General features: G+C 42.4%; 1 protein-coding gene across 1 annotated transcript in view; it reads right to left on the bottom strand.

Moving 5' to 3' along the window:
* The window catches only part of ccdc57 (coiled-coil domain containing 57), a gene marked incomplete at its 5' end in the record, with an annotated part of 34,838 nt that overhangs the window by 3,327 nt on the left and 8,069 nt on the right, over window positions 1–23,442 (bottom strand). The window contains 12 exons of the mRNA XM_079182853.1: window positions 288–453; window positions 706–840; window positions 1,867–1,967; window positions 4,014–4,251; window positions 4,495–4,583; window positions 5,425–5,598; window positions 9,375–9,657; window positions 12,554–12,646; window positions 20,579–20,741; window positions 20,938–21,096; window positions 21,196–21,396; window positions 23,374–23,442. The exon at window positions 23,374–23,442 is cut by the window's right edge and continues 6 nt beyond it. Of these exons, the coding sequence (XP_079038979.1) occupies window positions 288–453; window positions 706–840; window positions 1,867–1,967; window positions 4,014–4,251; window positions 4,495–4,583; window positions 5,425–5,598; window positions 9,375–9,657; window positions 12,554–12,646; window positions 20,579–20,741; window positions 20,938–21,096; window positions 21,196–21,396; window positions 23,374–23,442 (1,871 nt within the window). The remainder of the gene's footprint in view (window positions 1–287; window positions 454–705; window positions 841–1,866; window positions 1,968–4,013; window positions 4,252–4,494; window positions 4,584–5,424; window positions 5,599–9,374; window positions 9,658–12,553; window positions 12,647–20,578; window positions 20,742–20,937; window positions 21,097–21,195; window positions 21,397–23,373) is intronic.

Here is a 23,442-nt window from a genome sequence, read left to right as displayed (position 1 = left end):
CGGACACAGCTCCTACTGCCCCCCACAAGAACCCCCGAGGGACCTGGTCGAAAGCCTTCTCCAAGTCCACAAAGCACATGTAGACTGGTTGGGCAAACTCCCAGAACCCCTCCAGTAGTCTTGCGAGGGTAAAGAGCTGGTCCACTGTTCCACGGCCAGGACGGAATCCGCACTGCTCCTCTTGAATCCGAGGTTCGACAAACGGTCGGAGCCTCCTTTCCAGCACCCTGGCATAAGCTTTCCCTAGATTAGTAGAAGTTGAGCCGTAGTTATTCTGGTTTGGTTACCTTCTGAGAAAATAGATGGACTGAGTCCATGGTCCACTCTCTCCCACAGCTCTTTTAAGGAGCGCAGTGACTCTTCTGATGACAACTGAGACCTGGACAGACCTGAGTGGGTCTGCAGCACCACGTCCATCGAGCTCTGTGACTGGCTGAGCCTGTTCTCTGTTTTCTGGGAGGAGAGAGATGTTTTACTCACAGAGTGTAAGAAAAGCCTGAAATCATAGAGATAGCTGGACGTGAATTGAAATACTTTGCATACCTTCCAGTACATTATTATTAGACATATAAGAAGATTAACATTTTAGAATGAACTCAGACACAGTTTTGCAATGAAAGATATCCATTCAATATGAAAAGTGAAGTAGGCAGCTGAACCTGTTATTGCTTATCAATGAATGCAATATATTTACTCCGCTGTTACCTCAGGGCTGTCTGTGGTTTTGTGCCCCTGGGACCAAGGGTTGGCAGCCCCTCCTGTGGCAGGACCTGTGTTGTTAGTTCCAGGTAGTCGTCCAGCCAAAGAGTCAGCTCGATGCCTCAGTGCGTACTGCAGCTCCTGGCACAAATACATTAGTGGACCCACAGCGCTCTCTGGAGGTAGCACAGAGAACTCCACACCACCAGGAGCCCTGTCCCTCTGGTCTTTCAGACTGTGTTCTTAGTGGCTGTCTGTGGTTTTGGACATGTGTGTAGAGGACCATGGAACCCCGACCTGTTCCCATCATATTCTGGTGTTGTGTGATTCTGGCTCTAGGTGCATTTCCCGTTCCTCCTACACAGAGTTTGCCACAGTGGATGCAGCTTATCACTTAGTGATGTATGTCTTTGACACGTTTTCTAAATGTTGTATAGACTAGTGTGTCTTTAAGATGTTTGCTCCTTTAGACGGTGGAGATCACATGGAATCCTGTCGTCAGCACATGGTAAATGGTAAATGGACTGTACTTGTATAGCGCTTTTTTAGTCTTTCAGACCACTCAAAGCGCTTTACCACTACTTGTCATCATTCACACATTCACACACTGATGACAGGAGCTAAGTGACACCTGACTATCACATTCTATCACATTCATACACTATAGGCACAGCTACGGGAGCAATTTTGGGGTTAAGTGTCTTGCTCAAGGACACATCGACATGCGACTAGCGGAGCCGGGGATCGAACCACGGATCCTCTGCTCTCCACTTAGCCACAGTCGTCCACATTTGGCCTGTAGCTGTTTGGATTTTATTTCTCTTGTTACTCTTGCGAGACCGTTGAGGTTTTTTGAATGGGTACATTTCTTATCTGTATTCTCCCCCCAGATTTGGAATGGACTGAGAAAAAACCCACTCCAACAGAAGAGGTGCTGCAGTATATATATCCTGAGCTCATACACATTATGGCACCACATGGGAGACAACACAGGCAAAGAAGACTCATGTCTAGCTTGCTATTACCACTCGGGTACTAAAATGAAACCTTTCCTAGTGAATCTAAGGAGGTATACGAGGGAGATAGGACTGTGTGATGTAGAAGAGCCTCTGAAGGAAGTGGGAGGAAGAGCAGTTTATTGATGGAAAACTGAGTTGGAGCAGATACCTGTGTGGTGAGCTCGTACTGAAGCTGTTCCAAAGCAAACAGCCTGTCATGCTGCTCTCCTTGTTTCTCTGTGGAGGAGTCCCTCTCTGGCTCCACTGGTTCTGTTAGACACACAGAGTTATTTTCCATTCTGCTAATTATGCTTCCTACTCCCCTAGCTCCTCCATCCTCCAACCAAACACAGAAATCGATCTTAGGTCTAACATCATCGAGGATGTTCCGATCCCTTAGGGGGCGAGGAGAGAGGAGGTATCCAATAGGAACGTTTTTTATCGGGTGGAAACACCGCTTCCATCGGAAACTATTGTGGTAATTGGTCAGCTGATCTGATGGGGCAGTAAAAGGAGTGGCCGGCTCGTGGAAAGAGATTTATTATAATAACTATTAACTATCATTATGTCTGTATGATCGTAATGCTGTAGATTAAGTTAAACTTAAATTTGATGTGTGTTTGAAACATGAATGAATTAGACGCTATTTGCAACCTTTTCTATTTTGTCTTTATAAATCAAAAGACATTTTTGTATTCTTTTCTGATTTTGCACCTTGGTTCATTCAGGAAGATACGTCAGGAAGTGACGTCAGGAAGAGACGTCAGGAAGTGACGTCAGGAAGTGACGTCAGGAAGAGACGTCAGGAAGTGACGTCAGGAAGAGACGTCAGGAAGAGACGTCAGGAAGAGACGTCAGGAAGTGACGTCAGGAAGTGACGTCAGGAAGAGAAGTCAGGAAGAGAAGTCAGGAAGTGACGTCAGGAAGAGACGTCAGGAAGTGACGTCAGGAAGTGACGTCAGGAAGAGACGTCAGGAAGTGACGTCAGGAAGAGACGTCAGGAAGAGACGTCAGGAAGAGACGTCAGGAAGTGACGTCAGGAAGTGACGTCAGGAAGAGACGTCAGGAAGAGAAGTCAGGAAGAGACGTCAGGAAGAGAAGTCAGGAAGTGACGTCAGGAAGAGACGTCAGGAAGAGCAGAATGGAAAGCCCCCTATTATAGAATACAATTGAGCTATAATAAATGGGGAAGGCAACATTTAAAAAAACACTGTTCAATAAAATGCAATAAAAGTCAGCAAGCGCCACAAACTCCAGCCTCTAAAATGAGCACAGATTTGAATCAGCACACCTCTGGTTCAGTGTCAACGGAAGCTGAACATCCTAAACCTGACAAGGATTTACTACGGTTGTTGTTGTCTTAGACTGCACTGAATTTAGCTCGGTATAACTCATAGACTGGCAACTCAGAGTCATTTGTCATGTGGTGGTTCCTCTGGTTATTGTGTGGAGGAGGATAGAGGGAGGAGGGCTCTGCAGGCCTGGGGGGACTCCGGGCTAACGGGTACAATTGAATGATAAAGACGTGGACTTAAGACCAGGACAGGATCAGAGGGGACATTCACATCCGATGCCAGAAACTGGCTTTGCGTTTCAATACCCATAATACCATACTATTTAGTATGCCAGAAAAAAGATTTAAGGTGCCCAGTACATAGTATGTCAAAAATACCAGGATGTCCTACTGCATCCGGTCACATTTTGCAGTATGAAAGACAGCGTGCTTTTCTGACCCACAATCCTCTGCACAGTTCACGGTATACTGTTATGAGGAAGTAGTATGTTTAAATTAAATACATACTGCATGCAACAGTACGTACGTTAAACGCAGTGCATGTTTCAACAGAGGGAGAGATTACCATCCTCCACATCCTGTTATCATGTGACCGTCATTTCATATTCAGAGAACTCAACTCCTCTGTTGGATTAGTGTGATAATCCACTCGTCTCTGATTCAAGTTCAGCACAATGAACGAGTAGTGTTAGTAAAACAACTGACAGCATATGGAGGAAATCCTGTTTAAAATGTTTACAATCCACTCTTACACTTCAATAAAGTGTTAAATTTGGTGTCTGTGTGATTTGATTTATTCTAATAATGGAGCTGTATTACACAACAAATACAATGTATCAGCCTTTGGATATAAATATAAATAGATACTTGCTGGAAGGTTGTGTTTACAATATTTAAAAATATATAGAAATGTCTTTCAAATGTGTTTGTTAGTTGTGTATGTCAGCTTGGGTACTGTGCAAAAAAATAAAACCCAACAAACAAACCCAACAGATGGGTCTTGTGTGTGTCTGATATTGTACCCTGTGGTCCAGCAGTGGTGATCTGGGCTCGGAGGCGGTTCCCCATCTCTATCAGCTGCTGTTTCTCTCTGCTCAGACGGGCGATACAGGACGCTGCCCGCTTAAGCCTGGTACGCAGGAGAGGAGGGTCGCTTCTAGCACCCTGCACATTTTCTAACAAACCACCAGACATCAGATCTGAGGCCTGCTGCCGTCGCAAATACAGGTTCTCCTCCTGAAGCTGTCGCAGCAGTGCACTCTGGAAGGAAGATGAGATGGAACTTGAAGGAACTGGGTAGCTGCAGCAGTTTACACAACCTCTCCCCATCATCTCACATAACTGGCTGGTGAAGTGACCCTTTTCTGAACTACCATTTTTGCTGGGACAAGTGCACAGTCAGCACTAATGAGGACAGTAGGTTTAACTCCACACCATTGGTCCAAGCAGCCACCTGGATAGAACTGACAGGTCAACTTCAACTAGTTTACTGATTTGCTTCACCTGTTCCACGAGGTTGGCCAGAGCAGACTCCGTATGTTCCACTCTGACCAGAGGTGAGGTGTTGGCACTTTTCTCCGAGCACCGACCGCCTGAGGATAACATCCCACACACGAGAGGACAGAGACCAACGAAAGCAAAGTTACTGCAAAATGCCTTTTTATAAAAATACATCTAACTGGTTAAAGTTCAAGTAATTAAAGCTAACACTAAATTACTAACGGACTTCTTTATTGCTATAAAGCATTCAGCCATCTTGTGGCTATCTTCTGTGGCAAACAATGCTGATGTGTGTGTTAAAATTAAGATATAGACATAAATATATATATATATATAAATAGACAGAAAATGAAAGCTGAATCATGCTATTATTTAAAGTGTGTTAATATCCCAGCCAAAGTGTATTTTTTCATAACATTAAAGTGCCACAAGGTTACAACAGCTACATGTTAAGTACCATATTGGAAATGTGCAAATGTTTCACAATGAAAGTCTTGTTAGTAAATTGAGGTACGTCCACTGAAATGCTACAGGACGTTTACAAATACAGGACGTAAGAAGTTTGTATAACAGCATAATGTTGCAACAACCACTACTGAAATATGACCATATAAACTTAAACAGTTGTCTCTAATATAAGCCTCCTTTAAATAAAAGATGGAGGTAAACCAGGGCACCGGTGTGTATATAAAACATGATACCTGTACATGAACATGGGGGCACAAGCGTAATGGATTCATGTTTTCAAAGCCAATATAGACATTTTTTTAACTGAATGTTTTGAGTGATATTTTTGTTTTATAATTTAGTCTCCAAAATCCATGTCTTTTCATTATTGAATGACAATTGTGTTCATAGAAGGGTGGTAAAGCTTTAACAGCGTTTCTAGTGAGCCCCCAAAACTGCAACACTGGAAGAACAGATGGAAGATACCTTCTTTAGGTCCCTGGTTCTGCAGATGTGTGTTGTCTGGAGGTAAGGGTGCCAGATGTTCCGTAGGTTTGTCTGTGGCTGGGGCCAGGCTGGGCATCCTCCTAGCGCCTTCTAGCTGCCCCTCGAGATGCCTGCATCGAGCCTTTAGTAGGGACACCTGCTCCTGAGTGTAGTCTGGGGACAGTTCACAAAGATGTTGTAGACCAGTCTGTCGTGTCAGGCCAGTCTTCATTTTCACTTTAGATTAGTCCAATGCAAGTTTGACATAAATAAAGCCTGACTCATGTTAAGCCTAACAACGTACCCTACCCCAGGCTAACTCTGAAGAGCCCCGTTTTCATGGTAACAAGTAGTCAGTTTGATGCAGTCATGTTTTCTTAGCTTACCTAAAATGTATACTGCGGTCAAGTGGTCCGTCATCTGCGGAACTTCGGTCACGTCAGCCGGCGTTTGAAATGTAATGCTCGTCTATTCGTGGTGTTACGGTACGGGTGCTTGGATAGCCCAAAAAGCCCGGAAATAGATCAATATTTCATCAATAATTTGTCTAATTTGATATAACAAGTCAAAAACAACGTCATTTTGTACATTAAGTGAAATACAACAATAAAATGATCTGAAATACACTGCTGTATAATCTTTAATTGAAAAAGGGTTCGAAAATTATAATATTACCTAATAATAATCTTTGATCTGTAAAAAAAAAAAATTCCTTCATTGGATAGCTAAAGTTCTGTTCATGATGACCCCATATATCTCCATGTCAAATGTAATGTAATCTAACTGGATAGTTTTTGAGAGAAGTGCATGTAAAGTTAGCTCAAATGACATTCAGATATTCATAATTTCCCCATATTTGCCATTTTATTAAAAATAATCCTTAATAGGTTATGTAAATGTTTCACTGGATTCTTGTTTATGAAGACTCTCACTGTACCCATGTATATTTTCAAGAGATATTACTGTACAGTTTTTGAGAAAAGTACATGTAAACTTAGTTCAAATGACATTTTGATATTCATAATTTCCCCATATTTGACATTTTATTAAAAATAATCCTTAATAGGTTATGTCAATATTTCACTGGATTCTTGTTTATGACGACCCTGGCTATGCCCAAGTATATTTTCAAGAGATATTACTGTACAGTTTTCTTGAAAATATACTTGGGCATAGCCAGGGTCGTCATAAACAAGAATCCAGTGAAATATTGACATAACCTATTAAGGATTATTTTTAATAAAATGTCAAATATGGGGAAATTATGAATATCAAAATGTCATTTGAACTAACTTTACATGTACTTTTCTCAAAAACTGTACAGTAATATCTCTTGAAAATATACATGGGTACAGTGAGAGTCTTCATAAACAAGAATCCAGTGAAATATTGACATAACCTATTAAGGATTAGTTTAAAAAAAATGTCAAATATGGGGAAATTATGAATATCAAAATGTCATTTGAGCTAACTTTACATGTACTTTTCTCAAAAACTGTACAGTAATATCTCTTGAAAATATACATGGGTACAGTGAGAGTCTTCATAAACAAGAATCTTGACAAATTATTGATGAATTTTGATCTATTTCTGGGCTTTTTGGGCTATCCAAGCACCCGTACCGTAACACCACGAATAGACGAGCATTACATTTCAAACGCCGGCTGACGTGACCGAAGTTCCGCAGATGACGGACCACTTGACCGCAGTAAATGTATGGCAAATACTTAAAGGAGACATATTATGCTCAATTTTAAGTTCCTTCACTGCTGTCCTGCAGCTGAAACACAGCTACTGTTATTATTTGTTTCGTGTAAAAATGAAGCTCAACACCTAACTGCAGAGAATACGCAGAGAGTGCGTGCCAGAGAGGCTTCAGTGAGAGTCCGCCTGTGTGTGCTTTGGGGCGGCGGAGAGGCTCACGGCAGCTCCCGCTGCTGGTTCACCACAGTGTAGAACGTACGAGCTTTAACGTCAGAGTCAAAACACCAGAAAAGTCTCCAACACCAGAACAAGTCGCTAGATTTGTCGCTAGTAGCTTTTGACAAAAAAAGTCACCATGAGGGTTTGGAAAGTCACCAGATTTAGCGAGAAAGTTGGCAAGTTGGCAACACTGGCACCGGCTAAATATGTCCCCAGAGAACATTGGACGTAACAATGGTTCCTATCACATATAAAACCAAACAAAAATCCATCTTCATACAAACAAGTTGTACAAATAATAATATATAAACAAACATATTAAAGCTACTACAGATGTACAAACAAATGCATTTAACTTACCAGAGCTGTTGTTCACTAAAGACAAAGTCCATCCTCCTTTCTTTGTTAATAACGAGTTTAATCTCACGGTTGTTCAGTACATCCGTGCGTTTTAGTTCCAGTAAGAAGTCCTTCTGATTCATGGACACCAGTGAAGACAGTCAAGCCTCCCCAGTTGTATTTCCTGAACACGTTTTAATGCGTTTGAGGGATGAAAATGCCCGCTCCACAGAGGCAGCAGACTTTGGGATTGTCACCGCCCAACATGTCACGCTAGCCCACTGACCAATCACGTATGGCTAGGCCAGCTAGCAGGGTCTGACACGTCAAAGAATACGCCCAACATGTCTAAAGATCTGATTGGTTGAAGACTTTGTCAATCAACAATATCGTCCCCCATTCACTTAAACTGCACATGGATTCACTTGTGAGTCTGCAGGCCTCAGGCCTCTCTTCTACCTAGAGACACAGAGGTGAAATCTGATTGGATAAAAGCTCTACTTAAAACAAGCTGCACTGGAAGCAGAGCAACAGAGGAAGACAGTAGCTGTGCAATGAGAAAATAAGATAATGGAAAAACTATTTTTATAAATTATAATACATGTAGTGTATTTAAGAAAAATTATTAAATTATAAAATAGCTATAACTTTGTGATTCTGTTTAGTCCAACAGAGAAGGCCTTGCAGGCCCTGACGACCCACCACTGATATAATAACTGATATAACTGTTGACGCAAACAGGAAGTCCTCTGTAGCGTAGGCCGTCTCATTTCGTAGACTGCATGGTCCACCCTTCAGGGTCCTCAGAGGACGCGGCCCACGTAGACCGCGAAGGCTGGGTCCTTTGAAGGATGCAGCCCCTGCATTGAGACACAGCTACAGCTTATTTGTGTTCATTCGCGTGAATCGCGCTAGACGCCAGGGGGCGTGGCTTATCGCCCTGGAAGCCGTTCAACTGTCCGCCATCAACCATGGAAAAAATAACCTGTATTTCTGCTTAGTACGTGTTGTGGAAGTCCCAGATATCCCGGGAAACTAAACGCCATCATGTCTGGTTCATAATATAGTCCAGAGGAGCTCCGTGGATTTTATCGAGGTGTATTCTATGGACACTGAGGTCACTAAAAAAAAGAAATGTATTCATAATAAAGAAAAAATAAAACCGATGTGGCTGAGGTGGCAACCTTAATTGAACAGCAACTGGAAACATCTGGATGGATGCACCAAAAGTGTTGGTGCATTTGTTTTATTTAATTTTTTTGCTGGCGGAAAAAAAGGAAAAAAATAAATACAGAATCAGGAATCAAGAATCAGTTTTTCTGTTTTTTTCCGCCAGCAAAAAAAAAGCAAACTCAACTGTTTTTTTGATAAAACGAGCATGAGAAAATTAGAGAGGATGGTCTTTTCTCATACTTTGGGTAGACACATTTTGCATAATATGTCACCTTTAAGATAGACAGGGTTGTGCAACAGATTCATTTAGTCTATCTGATCTGATTTAGAATATTAGTTTGATCTAAGTCACAGTCAAAGTAAATCTTTGTGAAACAGGCCCCCGGAGCTAAACAATAAAAAGGTCAGTGTAGCTTGCCAAAGCACACGCAGTAATAATTATGTTTTACTTCACAGAAAGATGCTGTATGATCAAAATCATCCAGCATGTTAGTATAGAAGAGTGCTTTCCACACCTGCTGGGCTGACTTTGAAGGAGAAGTTAGCTGATTGGTCCGGTGGTCCTTGTGCCATCTGTGTGTTAGCTGTAAGAGGGATGGAGGTGGCGACAGGGGCTCCTGGATGCTGAACTGGCTGAGGAGAGGAGGCCTGTGGCTGGGCCTGAGGATGGGGTAGGTGATGGACGAGAGCCTCTGTGTCCTTCCTCATCTGAGTAACCACAGCCCGCAGGACGCTGTTCTGCTGCTGTAGACAATAAATCTCCTCTGATGCCAGATAATCTACCTTTGGTGTGAGACCCTGTGGGAAGATGAACACAGGGTGGTGCCCCAAGGTAAAATTCAGTATACTGATTATCTCTGAGTGGTTTAATAACTCTACTTCATTGTTTGTGAACAATGAATATATCACAATACACATCGATGTCACAATGTAAATTACATATATTGTGATCACTCCTATCAAATATATAGCTTTCGATAAGACAAATTTGTGTTCCAACTAACATTCATCTGAGCTCTGTGCTCAAACTCTTCTCTTGTCAACAGTGTACAGGAGATGTTGACCTTCTCAGGAAGCTGTGGTCTCCTGATGGATTACGCTGCTTCAACCTACAGCTTCAGTCACAATGACCGAACATCTGATGAACATATGTACAGTATGTTGCCATGATGAATCTTTTATTTGGCATTCCTGCTATCTGGACAGTCTGCAAAAATACCAGCTGTGAGACCATCTGACGTTTGAGCTTTAAAACGGTCACTTTGGTTCGTTTTCATGGAAACATGGTGGACTAGCTGTAAACATCTTAATCAGTGTTGTATAGTTTGAACATGGCAGATGAAATGGTTTAATATTATCACACAAGGTTGGAACATGCAGCCTAATTTCTTTAAATAATAAGTCATCAGATATATCATGCCTTGCTATGTAGAGCGTCATTCCAGGTACTTAGCCTCAGTGTTTTTTGGAGTCATTGGAGAAGGTTTACACGGACAGGAACTTGATATGTGTTTCCTCGCACAAAGGGTGGCATGTTGGCCCTGAGCCCAACATCTCCTGTAACGTATCCTGAAAGGCCATCATACCTCTCAGTCTACTCGGGGAAAAGGCCAAAGGCCTAAAAACAGGACAGCTCTGTATCTAGCAGATACCCCCATGTTATATATGGTTGTAAGGGAGGTTAGCCTGTAATAGGTCAGTCAACCTTTATGAGGAGGAGTAAAAGGGACATCTACCCAGCATTATTATCTTCTGATACGATGTGAGAAACATCACGTGCACATATTCTTTAAAGTAACTGCCATTATCCAGAGATCTACAACATGGGTCCTGAGATCAGCAGAGTGAATATAGTGCATGACTGAACAGTTTGCTTGGGGTTTGTGACTGCTGATATTGCTCCTTGAAGGAAGGCATTCTGTGGTGGCTGAAGGAACACATTAGTGTTGGTATCATGATCAGTAAACCTACAGAGTAGAGACATGGGAGGTTGTTTTTTCAGTCAATGAGCAGCAAGTCCTGTATGGTTAGTTTTTATGGGAAATGTGTGCGGGAACAGCTGTTGGTATTCCGGTGACAGGATCATTGCTGGGTCACTAAACTGATTAGTCAGCTATTGACTGAGATGTCCCAGCAGCTGGAGTACGTCTCATCATACCTATGTAACAGATAACGCAGAATGCAGAGGTGACATTTCGAGCAGAAAATAGTGGACGTGGAAAGGTCATGAAATGTCAAAATGTCAAAAATTGAATAAGTTCGTCATGACAATCTGCCAAACAGAATATGATAATATGAATATGTTTTATTGTTGTTCATGTGGAACTTTCAGCCTCATAGAAAATGTTGTCACCAAAACCAGTGTGACACATCCTCTAGAGAATATCAGAAATACATTTCACAACAATCTGGCCAGGAGTCAGGATTCCTTTCTCTGGACCAAAGTCGACCCGCTCGGCGAATGGCAGCACAGACAAAGCAGAGATGGCTTTTCAGTAAAGAATTATGAATGCACATGATTTTACATGTAGCTGTGCTATGTGTCATTGACTGATGATCAATGCTGTGGGATTTAAGAAAGGCTCAGTACCATTAATGGACAAACAGGTCGAAGATTTTACTTTACATTAAAACCCTTATTTTAGACATGAAGTACGTATCATCATCATCATATTCATCTATTAAACGTATGGCTTTTTGTCATACAGACATATGTCTGTAACATAAATGTAGGTAGGAGGAATGAGGGGGTAATACTGTACTGAAGGGATTGTTTAACTACTGGTACCTTTTCTAATATTACGGGGTACAGAATGAACTTCTGAGCAACAATCTGACGTGGTGACGTTGTCACAGTGTGTATCAGGTCTTTAACCTGTCATTTAGGAATTACCCCTCCTGTGTATGGTCATTTTGAAAGAAATCACAGCAGATTTATAAAATGCAATTCCCTCTTCCCCCAAAAAACGTCTAGCTTTCCTGTAATATTAGAAGAGATTAAAAAAAACCTACAGCATAAATTCTGTCAAAGTTCCCAGATTGTATCCTCTAACTTTATACCTTTTTACCTCCTACAGTACATTACTGTGTTGGTACGCACTGTACTGGTACACTGTTAGTACAGACAATAAGACTGAAAATTAAAAAGAATTACACCATACACGTGGGCCGTAATCTAAAGTGTTATTGTTCTTATTCGAGATGAGACATGTAAATATGCACAGCAATTTATTAACATAAAGGAAACAGTGTATTGCAACACAGGTGACGTATGCAATATAGAGGTAACATAATATATGGCGATTTGGCTGGAGCACTTTACAGCATTGGTTTGCTAACAGGCCATTCCTCTTTAGACTCTTCAGACCTCTTTCTTTGATAAGTTTATAACCAGATGTGTCACATCAGGAGAGAATGCAGGTAAAGAATGATGGATCTACAACCAGAAACTGGACAGTGAAGACCAAACATCACTCTAGTGCTGCTCATTCTGTGTGACTGGAATCAGTGCAACACATGCTCAGAGATTCTGTGTGTTTGTGTGCACGAGTGAAAACAAGAAAAACAGTTCACCACACAATCTAAAAACTCTATGTAAAGACGTTGAGGATTAATGAACAGCACACTCATCAGGACAGAACCCTCCCTTGTAGGTGAACAGTAATTTGCTTTTGTTACTGTGTTACTGTCTCACCTGTACTGCCTGGTCTCTCTCTGTTTTTACAGAACGTAGTAACACAGTCAAATCCTGCAGGTCTTGTTCTCTCTCCTTCAGCTCTGCTTTAGCCTGAAAGAGACCAACATTAAGCTTTAGTGTTTATATCATTATCCACTACATTATCAAACCAGCTGAGCAACACCTGTGGTTCCATTTCTGCCTGGGGGGGGGGGGACTGACTGCCCAAACGGGTTGCAGATTATAAATAAATCACTAGAAGGCTGCTGTTTGCTCACCATCAGACAGATTTGACTTCTTGTTTGTATTACATTCTGCATCCGGAGTCACACATGAGATTTAAACTCAGTGTGCCGGCCAGGAGGCTCAGGGTCTTATGTGCACTGGTTTGTATCACCCAACGATATACATGGCAAGATGTGCTATGCGCCTCACCCTGCCCACATTCATGCGGGTCGGTATAATATATATGTTTATAGCGACATAGTGGATTATCAACTTGTGGGTGCAGCCATGTACCGCTCCTGAGGTGTATAAATGTTGCTGATGAACAACGAAGCATCGCCACTCTAACATATGACATGCGTTCATTTCCTCAAGAATAACTGTACTGATGTATCTTATTCTAGAAAACAGGTTCAGAATAATTTTGCTACATGTGGCCAGCACTGTGTGTTTTTTCTATGTCACATACAGAAAGGAATGTCTTATTCATGTGTGTTCAACCTGTATGGAAATAATCCTGTTAATAATGATGCAATGGTTACCCGGTTTGTTAACAGAGTACAACCTGCTGTGTGCTGTGGGGATCATTTTGCTTATGTACAGTGTGTAAGCTAATGATAAAATGTGATGTAACAATATCTTTTGAAAAAATAAAAAATATATAGAGGACACCTTTAGTAGCAAAGAAAATCATTTTTATTTGCATGTATGCATGGAATACAACATCATCATCATCAAAAGAAAATCATTTTTATTCACTTGTTTCAGGGAATACAAACTTTGTACATTCAATGCTGTTCAGTATAGAAGGGGAAAAAAATACATTCAATAGGTCGGACATTCAATATGTCACAGGTATGTAGAAATACATAAATCCATAATAAAAAATTAAAAAACATCAAAAACCCTGCCATGTATCAACCCTCCTCTTTTTTGATTTTGATGTTTTAATTGGTGTGCTATACATGGGCGACGCATCTAGAGAACAGCTCATCTTGGATAGACTGGAAGGTTTACCAAGGGGTGTAAACGCATCTCAACAGAGCATGTGCCCCCATCATAATCATTACCATCATCAGTCCTTTTATATTCGGCAATAGACCTACGCACCTTGGTGTTGGGGATGGCTGATAGAGGTAGATTTAAAACAGCCAATGTTTTTAAAAAAAAACTCCAACCAATAGGTCTAGAACTGTCTAAAACATTATGTGCTGCAGTGACACTATTTACCAAATCATATAGGTGCAAACCTCTGACCCTGTGATTATCTGTGATCATTTCACCCTGTTCAGACCATGATATAGTTTTAGAGTGAGTTAAGGCATCCATAATGTGTTGAGCATTTTTCTTGCTCCTTTTTGGCATGTGTTTCATAACATCCCCTACAATCAGATCCTTTTGAGACCCATCATTATTGGTATTATCACCCTGAGAAACGAGGAGACTTGAGAGCCCATTGCTTTCATCGGAGGGCAGTGATAAGGTCAACACATTCTTTTCACGCTCACCCTTTCTCACCATAGTCAAGTATCTCTGTAAAATACAAGCATATTTTTTGGCCTTCTCATAAATGTCTGTATCAGGCAGGTTCAATACATCAGTCATGGCTCAATCCGGTTCATGTTGCACTACTTGTCTTATAGAACCAGTGTTTTGGTCCTGCTGCTATTGCTGCTGTTGCTGCTGCTGCTGCTGTCACAGTTGCTGTAGCTTTAATGCATCCACCTGATGCTAGGGTACCAAAAACATTTTTTGGGTGTGTTCCGTCTGTTGATAAGGCTAATTATAAATGGAATAGCGGCCCCTAATAGTGGCAGTAAAAATCCTTGAGAGAAAAAAAAATTGTTTTACAATAGCTAGCTACATCCTTTGCAAAGAAACACAGCATGTGCTGCATTCCATACATCTTTAAAATATAGTTTTGAATTACATTTTTATTGCTCAGCCTTTCATTTTCAGTAATTACTTTTATTTATGATAAGTCGCCCAACTCACGTTTCTGGCAGACAATGTTCCCAACTAGCTGCATCCAGGGTCCAGCTGAGCTAGGCTTGCATAGTCTTGTTCTCAACTACATTTAAGTAAGTTGTTATATGCTTTTGCAAAAAAACTTTTGCAAAAACAAAAAGTTCAAAATTTCCAAACTTCCTGAGCTTAACTTCCCATGGAACGTTTCCAGAAAGTTTCCGGAAATTTACCGGAAACTTTCCGCCCCTTTGCAACCCTACATCTGAGTATGCCTTGTTCTGAGCAATGTATGCACCGTCATACGTTAGAGCCACAGTGTCTACGGGGAGAAACAGTGTTTTGAACACGCCCATACAACTAGAAGACAGTGTGGTGACTCCAGAAAAGACTCACGATAAACAGTGCATGCTCTGCGTAACACTTCTACATCATTGACACAGTAGAGCCTGATCTCTGCCTGAAAATCTAATGTTTTGCCACGAACGGTGTCATACCAACTCATGAAGGATGTTTTGTCACTGGTACACTTCTCATTGTAACCATAGTAAGAGGGGGAGGGGTATCTTCCTATGTAATACTCAGTCGCCCTAGTGTTGAATTTGTGGGGGAAATAGCCTTTCACCAGATCCTCAAACCCCAAAGCAGCAGGTGTTTTTGACAAGTGCATGGGTAGAAAGCTGAATCAATCAATCCAGCGCTGTCGGAATGTTCTGTCATACATCAGTGTAACCCGACTCCCCCTCATTGTCACCATAGGGGCAATCTGTTGTTTGACAAAGTATTCCAACAGGATGTAATTGTCAAATCCGGACGCATTATGTGCTATAAGGCTTGTGTTGGTCAAAACAGTGTTTGGATTTGCATATGCGTTTACACCCATCACATTTCAGTGTTTGGCCGGGGTGCGTATGGCACGCTGTATAACAAACATTGCATCGTTGTTTACAGTTATGGTATAGAGCTGTTTCATATGTTTGGTAACAGAATCCACATACATACGCTGAACCGAAAAACCCTGTCTGATTTTCAATCAGGTAATAGTGGTCATTGTGCAAGTATAACCAGACTGTATGTGTGTGGGGTGTGTCATGTGTCTGGAAACACTGCAGACGTTTACGGCCTGCATTGTGGTGAAATATTATAATTTTCACACCCAGATGTCTCTCAAATTTGGTGACATCAGCAAATGATACACTGTGCATGTGATCAAAGCCAACTGAGCTGTGCAATAGGGATGCATATTCTAATTTATCATGCTCGGTCATAGAGGAGTCGTTAAAATGGGCAAGACAGAGAGAGAAACATAGATTGTTGTCACCACTGGGGCTAGGGTTGTATAGAAAACGACATTTCTTAGATAATATCTCATCATATGGGATATTTCCTAAACTAAGTCGACCTCCGCCGCTTCTAGTTTGAGCTACAGTGACTATCGGTTCCAATTCATCATCAGACACAGACTCACCATTACTCTGTAGGAACTGTGCAATCTGTTCCATAAACAGATCTACATTGTATGCATCGTTTGCATTTAGAATAGCCTGTACATCACTAGCCAGGGAGGGACCACACATCACCACATTTAAAACACTGCAGGCAGGGGAAGTGTCTATAGCCTGGTTAATCACGCCCGACAGGCGGCCTCGGACCATGTCTGGGACTTGTTCGATGTCATTAAAGTTAATGCCTCTGAAATCAATATGTTGCCTCAGTTCAAATGCATTAAAAGAGGGTATTGTCCATCTAAGAATAGGATTATCAGAACACTCTGGGGGCAGGACCCCCCACACTGAACAGTGACACAGGTAGTGGGCTCCGACTCAATCACCACCTCGTCTGACTCAACAAGCCCGAGCATCAGACAGGCCTCATCTCCTCCGCTTTGGGGTCCCCACCCAACACACAGGAGGGGACAAGGTGTCTATATCAGGGCCACTGTAATGCCTCTCCACCTCTGCCCCCTCGTTTGACTCACATTGATCAATGGTGCCAGCACACCTCTCTGAGGTTCCCTCATGACCCCCAGGCTGAGATGGGAGATCTATGTCATGGACCCTGTTATTCGTCTCTGGCTCAATAAAAACCCCTGAGACCCCTGAGACCCCTGAGACCCCTTCTGTCTCAACAGTCTCATCTACCACGTTGATCAACAGGGCCTACACGTTTACCGATAAACACATGATGAGTAGGGGGGTCAATATCATTAGCATGATAACAGACTTCAATACCTAGAGGGGTCACTAAATCTGTTGTGGGTAGAGAGGCGGAGGAGGGGTGTAAGGGGGATGAGGAGGAGGAGGAGGAGGGGGAGGAGAGAGGTGAGGAGCAAGAGGAGGAGGAGGGTGGAGAGCATGAACTCATGCTTGTTTCGTGAGCGCCATACAAGGTATGAGTACTATGTGCATTATGTAAGTCCATACTTTCATCACCGCAAAATAATGCATCAAGCAGGGTTGTGTAACCTTTATCTACATATGATAAAGGCGGTTCTGTAAAATGGGCCCTCCACCCTGTCTCATCAGCGGCAACAGTAGCAGCTTCAGCAGCTTCAGCAGCTAGCAGACGTTCCTTCAGTGTACGCATTATTTGGGCTTGTATAGTAATCCGTTGTATCAATGTTTGACCCTTATTGTCGTGTGTAGAGCCATGAGCACATATAGTAGATGTTGGGGGTATGTCATAAAAAGCATGGCCAGTACAGGAGTGTTTTTATCATAAACAAGCACACGGTCACACACAATATTAACATCATTAGCATCTGTACTAAGTTTTAAAAAATGTCGGGGTGGAGACATATTGACTCTTGTTATTGTACCCTGTGTATAACCAACCAACCACTTTAAGACACCAAAAATAATGTCCAACTGACTTGTGAATTATGCGATCTTCCTGGAGAGGCCTGCAAGGACGGGACCCATATCCTCGATAGCCCTAATCATGCGTCCTGCATATATCTTATGCTCCTGAACAAAAGCAGCATGGGACTCACTCATCAAAGTAAGCTTTTGATCCGTGTCTCTGTTGGCCTCTGCCTGGATCACAATCTGCAGCGCTCCCTGTGTATCCTGCTGTGCAATCTTTGTGTACAACTGTGCAAACTTTTTAGCCGTCTCAGATGCTACGTGTAGTCTGGCTGCAGCCAGTGTTTCACCTAACAGCTGTATGTACTGTCTGCATTGCATACAACCCTGATCCTCGGCCCTCTGATTTACAAATTGTGATTGTTGTACATAGTCCTCCTGCTGATGTGGCGTCTCATGTATCACTGACTCTGTAACATCCCGTTCAAACCCGCTCAAAGCACACACTGTAATAAGATCGGGTGGGGTTGACAAAACAGTGTATTGTGATGGTAATGATATATCCCTCAGGCTGAGAAAAAAGATAATTTGCCCCATTGAGAAGGTTTACATCAACACTAGACTGTACACAATCAACAGGGCCTGGGGTCTCTATACACATAGCATCATCATCGTCATCGTCATCAGCAGAGCCAACACAGCTCTCAAACACAAATTGTCATGTGGCAATTCCTCTGGCTGCGAATCTGCTTCGTACTCACTGTTTGATGCAACAGCGGAGGCTAATTCAGTCTCGGGAATGCACTCTGATGTACCATGGTCCACAAAATACGTGGTGGATATTTCGTTGATCTGAGCAGCAATATCCTCTGATGAGGCCTCAGCGGTTATGAGGGCGTCCACAGCTATGGACGAGTGCAGGGTTGTGGTTGGGCCCTCTCAGTCAAAACCCTAATGTAATGTAATGTAGTAAAATATAGATGAAGCACAAGGGGTAAATCAAAATAACCATTCTTTAATGAGTACATACCTTATAGTGCTCCTCCGAGATTGTCGGATCTCCACAGGTGCTTCGGTAATTTCGTCATGCACATGGGGGCAGTTCGATACACACGGACCAGATGCACTAACTCCAGCATATACAGGAGAACAGGCTGTTGGCTGCTGCAGAGCAGTCAGCACCCTTATGAACAAACCAATAGTAATGTATATACACACATAAACACCTTTTACTAATTAAAATAGTCTTTGGTTTGTTTGTTTTTTTCCTTTTTTTATCCTCTTAAACGGTCTCGATAATCTCTGGGGCTTGGGTGAATTGATATCTATAAGTATTTACAATGAAATAAATGAATATTCTCTAGTGGCATGCTCCCCAGTTTTCAATCTCTTGGCATGCTGTATATAGGGATTTCTAGGTTTGGTCGCTGTACCACAGCTAGGCCTCTGTTTTTGTGGCGACTGGAAATCATCAGATGAATCTACAAGTATATGCATTGAAATAAATAGACTATCGTAAAATAGAGTAAAAAGTATTTACACCCAAAACTACATACTAACCATACAGAAGAATAGGGGGTCTATTTTCAATATCGTCATCACTGATACACTCTTGAATGAGATCTGATGATGAGAAACTTTAAAAAAACAATCCTGATTTTAAAATAAAACACACAGATGCCCCCGAAATAAAATAAAAGAAGAAGAAATACTCACATTTGTTCGTCAGCCATGGATAAAGCTGGGCAAAACAACAAGTTGGAAGAAATGGCTTAAATGCGCTGTTTTCGTTCCAAATTAGCAGCTTAATGGTGAGGTAGAACCGATGGTCAATCAGGAACAAATATTCAGCATAGAGAAATGGTCTAAAGAATGATTTAGGGTCCTATATATACATTACCATTCAAATAACCCGCCTTCAGGTAACACCTATCAATCGCATAGGAGTATACCTCCACGGACACCCGCACTCTCATGCATGCGCACAAAAAAGTTCAGTTGTCAGAGGATTATGCTAATTAGAAAACGACGGGCACGCGCAAACTTGTGCAGTAAACGTGCACGTGTAAATATGTAATATATATACTACTCACACTGAACGTGCTGATTTAAACGTGATCAATCAGAGAGAGGACAGATTACATTTTGGGATTTGTTGGAACTGCAAAAACACTCAGTCCACTAGCAATGGAACAGTTGTGTTACTAAGGCAGTGTATTACTGCCAACATGACTAAAAACGTGCTCAGTCTCTTTTTAAAACAATCATTCTTTTAAGGTCCTTCCACTTTACATCAATATAAGACTTTATCAGAATAAGTTGATCCTGGGAAATTTCTATTATCAGGATGAAGTGATGATATCTTAATTACACAATATCAGAGTCCACCGCAGAAAAACTATGACTTATAAAATCACTATATTACATTTTTTTGCAGAAGATGGAGCAGCAGGTCTGGCAAAACTGACTGTTACAAAATTGTGATGACCTCAATAAATCTAGCTGAACACATAATACATTGGGGCGGCTGTGGCTCAGTGATAGAGCAGGTCGTCCTTCAATTAGGGAATCGGGGGTTCGATCCGCTAGTCCATGTTGATGTGCCCTTGAGCAAGACACTTAATCCAAAGTTGCTCCCGTAGCTGTGCCTATGGTGTGAATGTTAGTTAGAGTCCTGATGGTATGGTAGCCCGGTCATCAGTATGTGAATGGGTGAATGATGACACGTAGTGTGAAAGCGCTTTGAGTGCTCGGAAAACAAGAAAAGTGCTATACAAGTACAGACCATCTACCATAACTTTCAATGGTGATACATTTCCATCCTAAGCATTAGGAGCAGTGGGCTGCTGTAAAGGGCCCGGGTTCAGTGTCTTGCTCGAGGACACATTGACATATGGACAGGGACCCTCTGTATAACCTCTGTTAACATGCGTCCACCTACAAACACACAAGCTGTGACTCCACCTGTGTATGCCTGGTAGAATACTTATATAATATAATGTGTCCGATTGGTGCTATTTGCCTTGTTTCCTAAAAGAACTGTTCTGACCTGGTCTCTAGCCTGGGTCAGGTCTTGTATCAGCTGCTCATTGGCGAGGTAGTGTCGGGCCTTCATGTCCTCACAGCGTCTCTGCCACTCCACCCCAACCTGGACTTGCATCTGCTCTAAAGCCCTCTCTCTCTTCAAACCATCACTCAGCTGCTGCTTGTACCTGATGACACACACACACATTTTATGAATCATAACAGCAATTCAGACTAGTTGGCATAATTCATATCTTCAAAGATCTCACCAAATGTCGTCACTGTAACCTCTTTGTTCTCCTGGTACTAAATGAATGTGTCTCTACCTGTCTCCTCCTCCTCCTCCTTCCTTCCTATATCTCCATGCTCCTGCTGTCTTCTCACCTCTCCAGCTCCTCCCTGCTCCTCTCCCGCTCAGTATTAAGTTTAGTTTCTCTCTCGTGCAGGGTGATGATCTCTGTATCCTTGACAACTATCTCACTGGAGACCTGACTGATGTACTTGTCCCAGTCAGTCTGGGTTTCTTCCACCTCTGTGCGGAGCCTTTAGAAAACACACAGACTCACACACTGAATGAGCAGCCACATGCACCAGGTTTGTTAATGCCAATATGATGATTTATTCTGTTTTTTTCTTTCTCACCTCTGGATTGTCTCGTCTTTCTGTTGCATGGCCTCCTGTTGCCCCTTCTGTCTGCAGCATAGCTGTGCAGCCAGAACTTCTACTTCACCCTGTAGTTTGACAATGTGTTTCTCAGCCTTCTGCAGCCGCTCTGTGTGGGCCTGACGCTGAGCCTCCAGCTGAGCACCACACTCCTTCAGGGCCTGGACCGCCTCCTCAGATCTGTCCACAAACAGCCATACAGTTAGACACTTGGAGACATTCAGAGGGCCGATGGTACCGGTAAGGTCTTTTATGCACAGGGTAACATAAAGAGTTATTCCCACTGTAGCTGAATGAGAGAAACGGGTGGAGCCAGCTTTTAGAGGTGGCTGAGGAGCTTAAGAATGTCCGTTTTTTGTTGGCCCTCCCCAAATTCTAAATAATAAAAACAATTACCAATGAGATCAGCTGATGATCAAACATCACATTACATCTATTCCATTTTCTTTTTTCCACAGTAAATATCAAAAGGGAAGAACAAAATAAAATATATGGGATGAGCAAAGTGAAAGGATCCTCCACTGCTCTCACTCTTCCTCAAGCTAAACAAATGACATTTTTCCTACCATGCTGCTGTCACAGTGATATTTTCCCGGTCCATGCACAGTTATGCACATGCTTACACATGAAAAAGTCACTAGTATAAATGGCCAGGAATTCAGCTTTAATCCGGTAGTTAAGAGCATGTAAATGACTGACCGACCTTCTGCAGAGTACTGCTAAACTTGTTTTGTGGAGACTGACCTTGTTGACTTTGTGTGTGAATGTAAACCCTATCAACTGAAACAAATGTCCAGCCATGACGCACTGCATGATGTGGACACAAAGCCTGGCTTCCAAAACTCTACTTTGACAGATGTGGCACCACTGGAGGAGAAACAAAGCTATGGTAAGATGTGCACTCGTTTTTTGGAGTCACCAACAAAATGCACTTGTTACAGGAAGTGAGACAGCAGGAGAGAGGACATGTGGGAGTTAATTGTGTTAAAACACTAACAGAAATATTACTATATTTCTATTACAGGACATAGGGTAAGAAAAAAAAGTGTTCCTTGAATGTAGGCTGACACAGCATTTACTCAGGCAACCAATCACCTGCTGTCTAACTGTTTAATGAGCCAGCATTCTGGAGAGGACTGCTATATACTGTATGTATATTATATATTAGCAGTTCATATTTGGAATATCATACTAAACTTCTGTTGACTCTGTGTTTTTGTATTAGTTGAACATATCCGGGTTGACGTGCCACATGTCTAGATCATCCTGCAGCGTAGCCTCTGATAGGGCAGTCACGTGACCTCTCTCCCTTTGTTTACAGTCCGGAATGAAGAAGATGGCAAATAATCTGTCTTGTCGCATGTTGGGACCCCACCCTCTGATGGAAAAGCTCATGTCTTTTTAGACATTGGGTGGAACTTTTTTAAGGTTCAGCTTGCCAAAGTCCCCAGTCCAGAGGAGGGCAGCGTCCAGTTACCTGGTCCAGTACCGTCACAGACCACCCTGCAGCTCTATCAATGCTGCGTACGCACACAGCAGAGATGATGACCATAATGAACCCCTGAGGAAGGCAGAATGGACGGCATGAGATTGACTCCATCCACACAGAAATTAGAGAAGCACTCTGATCTGATAGTTGGAAAGCTTGATCCGGCACCTGGTGGCTGAGCCAAGTCCCAGTTACACAGAGGATGCCACAGTCTCCCAGTTACACAGAGGATGCCACAGTCTCCCAGGTCCTGTTCAGATCTGATCCTTGCCCTGAGATCATCCTTACAAGGACTGCACAGTTGCAGGTTGGATCCTCGTCTGGGGTAGAAGGAGGACTTGGGTTCTCAGCCTGTTCCAAACACCAGCTCGTCGTCCCCAATGTTTTTGTTTTGCCTTTGCTGTGCTCCCTCCCGTTGTTGTTGCTGCCACAGTGACCATCTCACAGGATCTCTGCCACGTCCGATCAGCACACATCAAGCTGGGTCTAGACACAGCCGAGGCTCCTGCTGCCTATAGCTACAGGTATTTCACTGGAAAAGAACTTTACACATTCTACACACAAGTGTAGATGACACTACTGATAAGAACCAGACACAGGTCTCTCGTGTTTCCATTCTTTTGATATTTAAATCTCTCTCTCTACCTTAGTTGTTATTAGTGACTCACTTCTTGATGTGGTCTTCCTCCTCTTTCTGCAATTTAGTCTCCATCCATTTCAGCTTGTCCTCAAGCTCC

The sequence above is a fragment of the Pholis gunnellus genome (assembly GCF_910591455.1).
Source record: "Pholis gunnellus genome assembly, chromosome: 21".
Classification (NCBI taxonomy): Eukaryota; Metazoa; Chordata; class Actinopteri; order Perciformes; family Pholidae; genus Pholis; species Pholis gunnellus.
This window is presented reverse-complemented; position numbering and strand designations above follow the sequence as displayed.